Source organism: Coptis chinensis, chromosome 7 (genome assembly GCF_015680905.1).
Source record: "Coptis chinensis isolate HL-2020 chromosome 7, ASM1568090v1, whole genome shotgun sequence".
In the NCBI taxonomy this organism is placed as follows: Eukaryota; Viridiplantae; Streptophyta; class Magnoliopsida; order Ranunculales; family Ranunculaceae; genus Coptis; species Coptis chinensis.
Window position 1 is genome coordinate 73,415,196 of NC_141462.1, and position 12,327 is coordinate 73,427,522.

The window sequence follows — 12,327 nt, forward strand, 5'->3', positions numbered from 1 at the left end:
CATGTAGTTCCTCCATCGAGGCGCCTTAGGTTCGAACTAAACCAATAACCAACCAATCTTATTACCATAATTATATTATTTCAGGCTTTCTTTGCGTGTCCCTAAAATTCACGTCGTATCTATGTCTTACCTAGTTTCCCTGGCTACCACAATCGCTACCCAACGCCGAACATGTACATCCACATGCCTCCCCTTACATAATGAACCACTCCGTGCGTAACTACCCTGAGCAGGATGCCGCACACCAGGTAAATCCTCACACGGAAGCAATTATGTAAGTACTGCCACTATTCGGCATAAAATATTGCGCATCATCGTTCTATTTTGCGAACGGAATAATCCAGCCACTATTCGGGTTACGCCGGGGAGGGCCATTCAAATTTCTTGAAACGCCCGTAAGGGCACCGAAGGCCATTCAGATTAACTGAAACGCCAGGAGGGCCAATCACATGAGTTGTGGTAGTCAGGTTCTAGGATTTTCGTTACGTAATTTATTCAAGTGTCATACATTAATGACTCATAAACATTTCTACTATATCACGTGCAGGTCAATTACCTTATTGCACTAAGCCATAATATCTAGAAACATCTCAATTATATCTCATAGTCACTTTCATTCTTTCACGTGCCAATATATTATTGCACTACACCACACTCCCGTGGGCAAATATTCACCAATACTATATTAGCATCTCACATATAAAATAATGGAGTGTATATACATTTCTCCAAGATATTGCATTAATATAAATATCCCAGCATATTATCTCATGTCACAATGCTTCAACGTATCACATACATTTTTTATTATAACGTTATTAGGAATATAATATCTCCTAATATCTCAATATCGTCACGTGTCAAAAATACACAACATCAAGGTCAAATCTTTCTTAGATAATGACCACCAAATTATACAAGCTTCCACAGCATTTTATTACTATATGTGTCCATATAATATACACATAAAACGTAGCACAAATAAACAGTCCACAATCCACAATCAAAGCCCAATATATATATGCTTTACACACTACTCACGTCAAATCATAATTATATAATAAATATAAACAAACGTGTGAAAAACTAGAAAAGTCAACGTTTCCTAGTCAACAGTCAAAGTCAAAGTCAACCATCAATGTCAAAGTCAACCGTCAATGTGTCCTAGTCAAAGGTCAACACATCATGGTCAAGGTCAAACTCAACATGTCATGGTCAAAGTCAAACTGTCGTTTCCATGTTCGACAGGTTCATGGTCATAGCCATGGTTCATGGCTAAGGTCAATGTGCATGGCTCATGGGCTCATAGGTGATGGTTCGGACCCAACTGGCCAAGCCCAAACCTTAAAACCCGAAAGTCTAAACATTGGAAAAACCCAAATAGATCTATTTTAAGTCCAATGGACTGGTCCCAAGCTATATTAGAAACGGGCCCAAAAACTTATACTGAACTGGCCCAAAACATAATTGGAGAAGGCCCAAACAAAACTTAATTAAACTGATCCAAAAATACAAATGGGTTCGGCCCACAATTACAAAAATTAGAACTGGCCCATAACAAGTTATCAACTAATAGGAAAAAGGGCCCAAACAAAAATAGAAATGAACTGGCCCAATACTTTAGAACATAATCGGGCCCAACCCTCTAAAATAGAATCCGCCCAACCAATTAAACTAGCTAAGCCCAAGGCCCAAAGCCCAAATCGGTGAACAGTTCACCTTCTTCCTCAAGCAGTTCTCCACCACCACCAAATCCGGCCACCACACCTTCTACACAACCACCCATTTAAACTATGCGGTTTTACTCCAAATGAAAAACCCCACATCTTTAATGAAAGCTAAAACTCCGATTAAAATCGTCAACCCAAAACTAGATCTAAACGTTTTACTGCCGCCATTAATGGCTTCTTTCAAGCTCAAATCGACAGCCCCCCACCACTCTACAACACTCAATCAAACAACAACCAACACAACATTCAAAAACACAACCCACACAGTTCAAACTACCAACAAAATCGACCAAAAACAGCCCCACCACCGATTCGGCCACCGCCATTACCGCCTCCAACCAAGCTTTGGCAGCCCCAACATCACGCACTACACAACCCAACAACACCCCGCCCAAACCTCAACAACCAACATCCAAACCAATCAACAAAAGTAAAAACGGTTTCGGAGCTCGCGTCGCCATTACCGACCTGTACGAAGCTCCAACAGTTTTGAACCGTCCCACCATTCAAACATAAATATCTACACCACCACAGTATGGTTTCAAAACCAAAATCAGGAGAGTTCAAATACCAAACGATTTATGTGGGGCGCCGCCATTGATGCTCAAATCGAAGCCGATAGTTTAAGGCACAGTTCAACAGTGTTTTCTAAAGACAGTCTAAACACATTTTAACAACTACAGAACTACTAGACAATTAACAATAACCGAATAAATGAACAGTAAATTCTAGTGAAAACATAGGACAGTAAAACGGTTTCTGTATTCCGGTGAAATAGCAAAATAGCTACTCACCTGTATGAACAGCTCCTATGAATTTCTCCGAGTCTGAGCCGTCGCGCTCCACCCTCCAGAAATCCAGCTTTCATCTCTGCCTCCATTTTTAATTATTTTATTATTCTCTGAACCCTATTTTCTAGAAAAATGTGTTTATATACTTGGGTCCGAAACCCAAGCCCAACACAGACTCGGGCCCAAAACCAGGCCCACGTATCCCGAGTCCAATCCGACGAATTTTGAAAATAAATAATTTAATTAATTAATAAAATAGAAAAATACGTATTTAAAAATACGGGCGTTACAACAACGGCCGCACCTTCTCCTTTGCACTGGCACACCCTCCCCTTTAGAACGTTTCCTCTTCTTTTGGGACATGCCAGGCATTACCTCATCTGTGAGTGGACGAACCATGATGTTGTAACTTCCCCAATGCCACTGTTCTTTGCCTTTCAAAGGTGTCAAGTTCTCTTGATAGGTATCCATCATCGTTTCCTTTGAGTAGCACTGCAGGTAAAAGTCATACACATATAACCGACCATCGTCAATGGCCTTCATCGCATGGCTGCAAGGAATACCAACTTGTTGAAAGAAACCACATGTACAACATTTATTTAGTAGGTCAACTATATCCATGCGCCCTATGCTAGTAACCGAGCACACGTACTCACTAGCCCTTATTGTAGTGAACGACCGACTAACATAACGAGATGAAATGATTACATCCTCAACTGATTTCGTCAGCTTTGTCTTCAACTTTGAAGCCATAACCTGATAGTGTTCAGTCGAATACCATTTGGCAGAGATGTAATTGGCATAGCTCGCTCCAGAAGAATCATCTTATTCAAGCTCTTAATATGATTTGTATAACAAATTCCATACCTTCTCATTTCAGCATAGGCAAATGATCACTGTTCCTTAGGAATCTTTATTATTTTTCCTTAACCTTTACTATCGCTACACCAAATGCGACACATGATTCTCACAAAGTCAGCTTTGTCATAAGTTTCTGCTGCGGCCTTCACTCTCCCTTTGGTGTCTTCTTTGGTGACATTGTTAGAGATATGTTGTGCACAAAAGCAATGGTACACATTTGGAAGGATTTTTGGCACGACCTGGAGAATGCTTGCATGCCTATCTGATAATAGAACAAAATTATCTGTAGGACCAACTATAACATCTTTGAGTTTTTGAAGAAACCAATCCCAATGTTCATTGTTCTCCTTTGGGACTACACAAACTGCAATTGGAAAGCAATGACTATCTCCATCAACAGAAAGAGCGGTTAGGATGACAGACTTGTATCTACCCTTCATGAAAGTTCCATCAATCATAATCAACGGACGAAGGCAACTTCTATAGGCACAAACAGTAACGTCATAGCTCACAAACAAACGCTCAAACCTGTGCTCACTTGTTATTATATCAGTGTGGCAATTTGGATGAATTTTCTTTAGTTCTTTAAAATAAATTGGCAGCATCTAGTATGATTGACTGAAGCTTCCCCTTATCTACATCGAAACAAAATAGACCAGCTGAGGTTAAAATGCTTAGCAGTTACTTAATTAGTTACTGACAGTTACAAGTCATTTAGCTTTCCTAACGCCATGACAGATACAAGTCAGTTACAAGTTAATTGAAAAGATGATAAATGTTCTTCATAGTATACTTTAAAGAATAATTTGGTGTAACAATAGATGATCTTCATAGTATACCCTAAACAAAAAATAGTACTAAGACCTTACATATTCATACTAGTTCTCCTCATAGTTGCTGACAGTTATAATAGTACTCTGACCTTTTCTAATGCAATTTCTCTGGCTCTCCATGCAACTTTATATGTCACATCAGTTAGTTGTGATTGTTTCACCTCCAACTGCAGGTTCTTTGCAGTCAATTCTTCATTGTCCCTAAGCTTGGACATAACAATTTCTGAAACCCACTTTGTGTCTGCTTGTGAATTTTTTGAAATAGCCATATCTTGTGCACAAGTGTGTACATCTCTAAAAGTTATAACCACTCACATATCAGACCCAGTTGTAGGTTTTGCATACAAATGGAATGGACAGTTAGTTGTCTTACACTTCATTACCACCTTTTGGGAGGTAGTATTGTAACGACACAAATCAAACATGTGTGCAATTGCATAAGATGTCATGTCTTTTACGAGATCATCTCGAGTGACGTAGTAATGACCAACTTTAGGGGGTACAAACTTTAACCCCTAATTACAAGGATTTACAACCTTTTTTTGGTTCGTAGGGGTTTTTGGACTATGAGAACCACACAAATGATCATATCCTTGACGTAGGTCTTCGGAATTCAGATCTTTAGCACCAAACACCATAGCATCAACCATTCCCTCCAATTCAAAATCAATCTCACTTTCCCCATCGCCATCATTTACAACTATCATAGGTGTATCCCCCCACAAATACTCTTGACTTCGGTTCGGAGTCGACCATATATCACCATCATCACGATCGTATTCTTCAACTTGATCATCATCTTCATCATCATCATTATAAACTACCACAACTTCACCCGCAACAACATCTTCATATTCATTTTGAAATTCAACCTCCTCATTACTTCAAGAACTGCCGATTATATTTTCTTGAGGAATGGCCAGTTGTATAAACTAAATCATTTAGTATTTCAACTTCATCATCATCTTCATTTTGAAATTCAACCTCCTCATTACTTTGAGGATTGGCAATCATGTATTCTTCAGGAATGTCAACTGTATCTCCATATGGATTTTGCGAATCAAACTCTTCATAGTCGGGCTGAGCAACATCTTCAACACCAGTGGAATCATCCTCTACATTGCACTCCGCTACAATAGCTCAACCATTAGTGCCCGGACTATCAGCTACTTAAACTTTAATATCCCTTGTAATATTTATACCACTCACCTTCAATGACAATTGCAAGAGGTATCCTTCCGTCTTTTGATTCGCAACTACCAACTGCACTTGAGCTTCCCTTTGAGAACAAATATAAAACGGATACTAAATGTCAGTAATTTAACAAGGATATATTAGTAACTAACACATTTACAAACGTACAACATGTTTGCCATCCCTCACCTACCATGACCTTTTTGAACGTCTCCAAGCTGTGTGGGAACTTTTCAACGACGTTTTCATTTTCCACATCTTGTAATTGACGAGTCCCAATTGAAGGTTGTTCTAGCAGACTGTTTGGGAAACACAATGTTTATAACCGTCAGCAACCAAACCATGTACTGGAACTAAACATAACTAAAATAAAATTAGTCATTTACCTATTAGTTCGTCCATAAGTTTAAATTGATTGAAAGAATATTTCTATCGAGCTAGCACTTTTTCTTCCAAAAAAGATTGTTTTCTAGGATAATCAGTTATTGGAATTTCTTCATTAAGCTTCTTCTTCATACAATGTTCTCCACTACTTGATCCAGGACATGCACTCTTTGGCAGAAAAGGTTTAAACAGCTCACTACAAACTTGTTTCTTCTTCATACTAGGAACTCCATAACTTGATCCAGGACTTGCACTTCTAACCATTTCTTGTTTAAATAGCTTACTACCAACTGGTTTATTTTGCACTCTAGGTTGTCCACCACCTTTTCCAGGAGTAACAATATCTTTTTTAAACAGCTCAGTATGAAATTTTTTGTTCTTCACACTAGGTTGTCTAGGACTTGATCTTCTAACTTGTTCTACTCCCATACCACATGGTGTGATGACAATTGCTTTATTGATAACCCAAACTTTCATTGCTTTCGTTGGAGTCTTCTTCTGCTTTTTAATCATGTTCAAGTAGTTGATTTCTTCATCGATTCTACAAGGGGACTTGTTCATCAAATACCTAACAGAAAAAACCCAATCTCATGTGCGATGACACAGCTTCAACAAGACACATGAATCATTCAAAGGGAGTATCCACATCAAACACTCTCAATTTCACCTCACCCCCTAGATACGTCATCACATCATGCTTGTCATATTTCACCTCATTATTATAATGAATAAGCATATCGAATGAACCTGCAAAAATACAAAGTTAGCACAGTAAAAAGTATGCGCTTTTAATGAAACTATAATAAAGTTCTGTCATTTATTGTTCTACATTTATGACATTGTATAAATATCATAACTATGACAACAAAATCAACATGGAAATGGTAAACAACCATGAAAACCTTATAAACCTACATAGAAAAAGACTCACACTTCTACGTAAAACCACAAAGAAGCAAACCGAAACATAAACCTACGTAGAAACAAACCAACACTAAAGACAACAAAACAAACATCAAAACTGACCATTATCGAGGTTTGTGTTGTTTTCATCCATGAAAATCCTTAGAAAAATTGAAAAGGAGAAACCAAAGTAGAGGAACAAAAAAGAAGAACCCAGAGAAAAAATCGTAGCTTTGTAAAAACTTTTTGAGATTGGCACAAAAAATGAGGTAAATATTGTCTCGTCTTTGAATTACAAAAACAATGAAAAAGTTGTTGATAGTAGATCCATAAGTTACTGCTTCCTAATTCCCACAATAGCTAAAGTCCATTTTCATTTTTGTTGGGTTGAAATCCAACGGTCATTAATCGCTAGTACTTATTGCTAAGAGAATCTAATGGATAAATATTACTGTGCATGTCACATTAGAAGTACGCAAGGAGAGAGAGTGTGTTGTAGAGGAGAGAGACTATGGCAGGAGGAAAGAAAGTGTTGTAAGGAAGGGCTCAAAAACCCGTTGAAAAGATCAAAATAAAATGGCGTGGCCGGTTGGAGAACAATGTGTATTTATCATGGCCGAATCAAGCAATTACCCCAAAGGAAAAGACTTCGGTCCTCAGTGCTTAGGACCGAAGTGAGTCCAAAGCACCTCGAGACCACACATTTGGTTTTTTTTGTTTTTTTTTTTTAATTTGTTGAAGACTTTTTATGTGAAGTTGCTGACGTGGACAACAAAATGGGGGTAATAGCACACCCCCACAAATTTCCTTAAAAAAAGTATATATACTAGTATATTAACTTATTAAGTAAAAATTGAAAGTTAAGAAAAAAAAAGAACAAGAAGCTAGACTTACGGAAAGTCGGAAACAAAAGCAGACTTTTCACTTTTTGCCTTCGGACTTCAAAAATCAAAACCCTCGCTCGGTCGCTCCCTTTCTTGTTTCTTCCCTCTCTCTCATTGAGGCATTGAGGCATTGAGCTCGCGGCCTCGCGCGCACCAACCTTCTGATTGTTGAATTGCAGAATTATTGAATTGCGCGCACCAACTCCACACTATTGATCACTTGATTCATTGATTGTCGAATTGCGGAATTGTCGAAAGAGCTTAGAGGTTAGTTTAATTATGAGTTTTATTATTAGTAGGGGTTAAATTTATATTCTTATGACTTTGTTGATTAGAAAAAAAATTGATTTGTGGGGCTATAGATAACTTTACAATATCATAACACTACTGTCTACTACACGTCTACACCATTACACCAAGCATCTAGTTATTTATACTTGTATGATTTCGTGTTTGTTTATTACATTAGAAATCGAACTCGAAAAATAAATTGAAAAAAACAAATGATTTTATGTAAGTCAATCCCTTTTCTTTGAAGTGTATGTATTCATGTATAGAACCAATTTATTAATAATGATCTACTATCTTAGGTTACCATGTTGCAACACCAAGCGCCAAAGAAAACAAAAACTCTATTATCGTTTTTTAAGCGTAAAGCTGCTACATCGGAAAGTGATGAAACTCTTATGCCTAATCTTGATACTTCAAGAGTTGATGGCAATGAGCAACGTCCTTCCAAAGTCCAAAGGGTTGTGATAGAAGAAAGTGAACCTTCTCTTCAAGTCTAACTGGTCGTGATCAATGAAGTTGAGCATTCCCCTTAAGTCCAAAGTGTTATGCTTCAAGAAGTTGATGTGACTTCTTTATTTGAACAAGATCCAGGTTTACGTGTTCCAATTTATGAATACCCAGTTGATCAACAAGAAGTGGTTAGAATATATTATCTCTCTAAGGGGCCTACACAACCTCGTCTACAGGAAAAATAATATCCAAGCACTAAGTTTGGAAAACAAGGTCGTCGGTTCAAGTATAATTGGTTCTCACAATTTCTTTGGTTAGAGTACTCAATAAAGAAGGATAAAGCTTATTGTTTTTCTTGTTTCATTTTTGAAACAAATCTGCCGAAATGTCTAGAATTTTCTATTGAAGGTTTTACAAACTAGAAGAAGGTTAATGATGGAAAGAAGTGTGCTTTCTTGCAACATGAAGGAGGTCCATGTTCACCACATAGGTCAGCCACCTTGTCTTGTGAGAATTTTATGAATTCTTCTCAACACATTGATAATATATTTAAAACACAATGTCAAGAAGAGCTTGCTAATAATCGTTTGCTAGTCAAAGCTATTGTTCAATGTATTCAATTTCTTGCACTATGAGGGACTTCTTTTAGAGGTCATGACGAGTCAACAGAATCAAAGAATAGTGGGAATTTCAAGGAAGTGTTGAAGTTTGCGGCGATGTTGAATGAAAAAGTTACAGAATTATTAGGTGGGGCACGGAGAAATGCCAAATATACCTCACCTAAAATTCAAAAGGAACTTTTGAATATATATGCTGAAAAAGTGAGAAAGAGGATTCGTGAAAAAGTTGGTGATGCAAAATTTTGTATCCTTGTCGATGAAGCACAAGATAGTTCAAACAAAGAACAAATGGCGATTGTCATAAGATTTGTTGATAGTGGTGGTTTTGTTAGAGAGCGGTTTTTGGGCATTGTCGGTGTGAAAAACACTTGTGCATTGACTTTGAAAGAATCTATATCCAATGTTCTTGCTCGTCACAATTTGCTTGTTACAAATATGAGAGGTCAGGGGTATGATGGTGCTAGTAATATGCGTGGTCAATGGAATGGATTGCAAGCATTGTTTCTTAAGGAGTGTCCATATGCATACTATGTGCATTGTTTTGCACATCGTCTACAACTTGCCTTAGTTGCGGCTTCTAAAGATGTGTCGGATGTTTGGTTATTTTTCTCAAAGTTGGCTTCTATAGTTAATCTTCATGTTTCACCAAAGCGTAAAGCTGAGTTACAGGAGGCTCGACAAATTGAGATTGATAAGTTCGTAGCTAGTGGTGAAATCATTAGTGGAAGCGGAGCTAATCAAGTGTCCACCTTGCAACCAGCTGGAGATACTCGATGGGGTTCTCATTTTGAATCGGTTAGTAGCTTGATAGAGTTGTTTGGTGCAACTTGTACAGTTCTTGAAAGTGTCATGGAGAATGGGTTAAGTAACTCTATGCGTGGGCAAGCTAAAGGTGATTTAATTGCAATGAGAAACTTTGAATTTGTCTTTCTCTTGCATTTATTGCACAAGATAATGGGAATCACTAATTTATTGTGTCAAGCTTTGCAAGAAAAGTCTCAAGACATCTTAAATTCTATTAGTTTAGTCTCGAGTACAAAAGCACTTCTTCAAGAACTAAGAGAATCAAGTTGGGACACTTTTCTTAGAGATGTGATTTCATTTTGCGAAAGATATGACATTGTTATGCTTGATATGGGTGCTCATTACATGGTGGGTACAGGTTGTTCTTGTCAGCAGAGAGATTACATTACAGTTGAGAATCATTACCACTTCAATATTTTTAATGCTGTAATAGATTACCAGTTACTGGAGTTAAAGAATAGATTCCCGAATGAAGCAATGGAGCTTCTTTCTCTTAGCTCAGCTTTGGATCCAAGTGGTGCTTTTAAGTCCTTTGATATTGATGCTATTTGCAAGCTCGCCGATTGTTTTTATTGTGAAGACTTTACTAAGCAGGAGATATATATTTTGAGAAACTAACTGCAACATTACAAGATTGATGTGGTTAATCATGTTATTTTTCAAAAAATGTCTACAATCTCCGAGTTATGTCAAGGATTAGTTGAAGCAAAAAAGTCAAAACACTATTTTTTTATTGATAGATTGATTCGTCTTATCTTGACACTTCCTGTTTCCACGGCAACTACATTTTCAGCTATGAAAATCGTCAAAACACAGCTTCGTAACAAGATGGGGGATGTGTTTCTTGCCGATTTTATGACTGTCTATATTAAACGAGAGTTTGCTGAAGAAGTCGATTTGGATGGGATAGTAGATGAATTTATTAAGAAGCCACGTAAGGCGAAATTTTGCTAGTGTGATACTTTGTACTTTGTTTAAATGTCTTTGTTATAGTTGTCTAGGTTTGTAGTGACGACACTCACTATTTTGTCCATTTTGAGTATTATAATGAAAATGACGACTCTTTTGTTTACAATATTAGTTAATTATGATCTCAAATAGATATTCGCATAGTTTCGTTTGACACAACTCACACAAGGAGTGGATGGAATGGTTTGATTTGATTGGTTCTCTTAAGAAAAAACATCATAGAAGTGAACTTCAAAATAGCCCCCCCTAATATTACATCCTAGTTCCGCCCCTGACAACAACTGTGTGGTTTCAAGGTGCTTTGGAAGCACTTCGGTCCTAAGCGCTGAGGACCGAAGTCTTTTCCCACATTGCGGTGTATGTAGTGCTTGCACGTCATTACAAATGACGTTCACATTCAAAACACACTTGTACGCTGATTAATCTGACGTCCATGCTTGCACGTCATTACAAATGACGTCCACATTCAAAAGTCAAAACACACTTGTACGCTGATTAATCTGACGTCTGTGGTTTTAATTTACCACCTAATAGCATTTCTTAAAAGAGAGAAAAAAATAACACAACAATGATGACAATTACCTTTTTAAAATCACGAGAACTTAGAACCCCGTTGAAAATGATACATCATCATACTTAAACATTTCTGTAAAACAGAACGAAAAAAAAGATCCAATTGTTCAAACAAAACACACAGCTTACTTCTCACCAAACATAAAATTATCAAAATTCATCAAAAACCAACACAAGACACAAAATTTGAATAAACTGCTTAGCTAATTCCATACTTCTAACCAATATATGAAAGTGCACAATGATCTTTTCATTGTATGAAAACAACAAATTGACAACCGAAAAAATTTGCATGAATAATGATTGATTGGGAAAAGTCATGAACAAAAAAAAGAGCGAAACCGACCAATATTATTTCATCTTTATTTTATCATTGCTCCACAACACTTGAGATATACACTCTAATTACTCCATCTAAGAATCAAATACTATTTCATCTTTTTTATCATTGCTCCATAACACTTGAGATATACATTCTAAGAGCATCTTAAGGTGGTGGTAGTATACTCTTCAAATTTGAAGAAAAAATTTGAAGAATTTGGTCACAAATTGAAACCAACTCTAGGTGGTCGCAAATTCTATTAGCAAAAAACAATCCACGCGACATTACTACTGTCGCGCGATAGTTGGAGTGTCGCCCATGTACAATTCCAAAACAACCCCCACGACATTAGGAGTGGCGCGCGACAGTACCATTGGCGCGTGGTGTTGGTCAAAGTCAAAAAAAAAAATTGGGGAACATTTGCAATGGCGCATGACATTACCAATGTCGCTCCGCATCCGCATCCAAATTGCCAAATTTGCGAACAAGCAAGTGATGCGACCGAATTTGAGGCCACCTAGAGATGGAATTCCAAGAAATTTTGAACTTTTCCTTCAAATTTGAAGAAAAACACATGTTATACTACCACCTAGAGATGTTCTAAGAATCAAATACTATTTCATCTTTTTTTATCATTGCTCCACAACACTTGAGATATACACTCTAATTACTCCATCTAAGAATCATTGGCATGAAAAATGAAACTATGAAACTAAAC

At 37.3% G+C, this 12,327-nt stretch overlaps 1 protein-coding gene across 1 annotated transcript; it reads left to right on the forward strand.

Moving 5' to 3' along the window:
* The first annotated feature begins 8,416 nt into the window (after nucleotides 1-8,416).
* Nucleotides 8,417-10,363, forward strand: LOC147488777 (uncharacterized). Its single transcript, XM_086574484.1, has 3 exons — nucleotides 8,417-8,509; nucleotides 8,609-8,729; nucleotides 8,958-10,363. Exons 1-3 carry the CDS (start codon nucleotides 8,417-8,419, stop codon nucleotides 10,361-10,363), a joined length of 1,620 nt encoding a protein of 539 aa, XP_086430610.1.
* The last annotated feature ends 1,964 nt before the right edge of the window (nucleotides 10,364-12,327 follow it).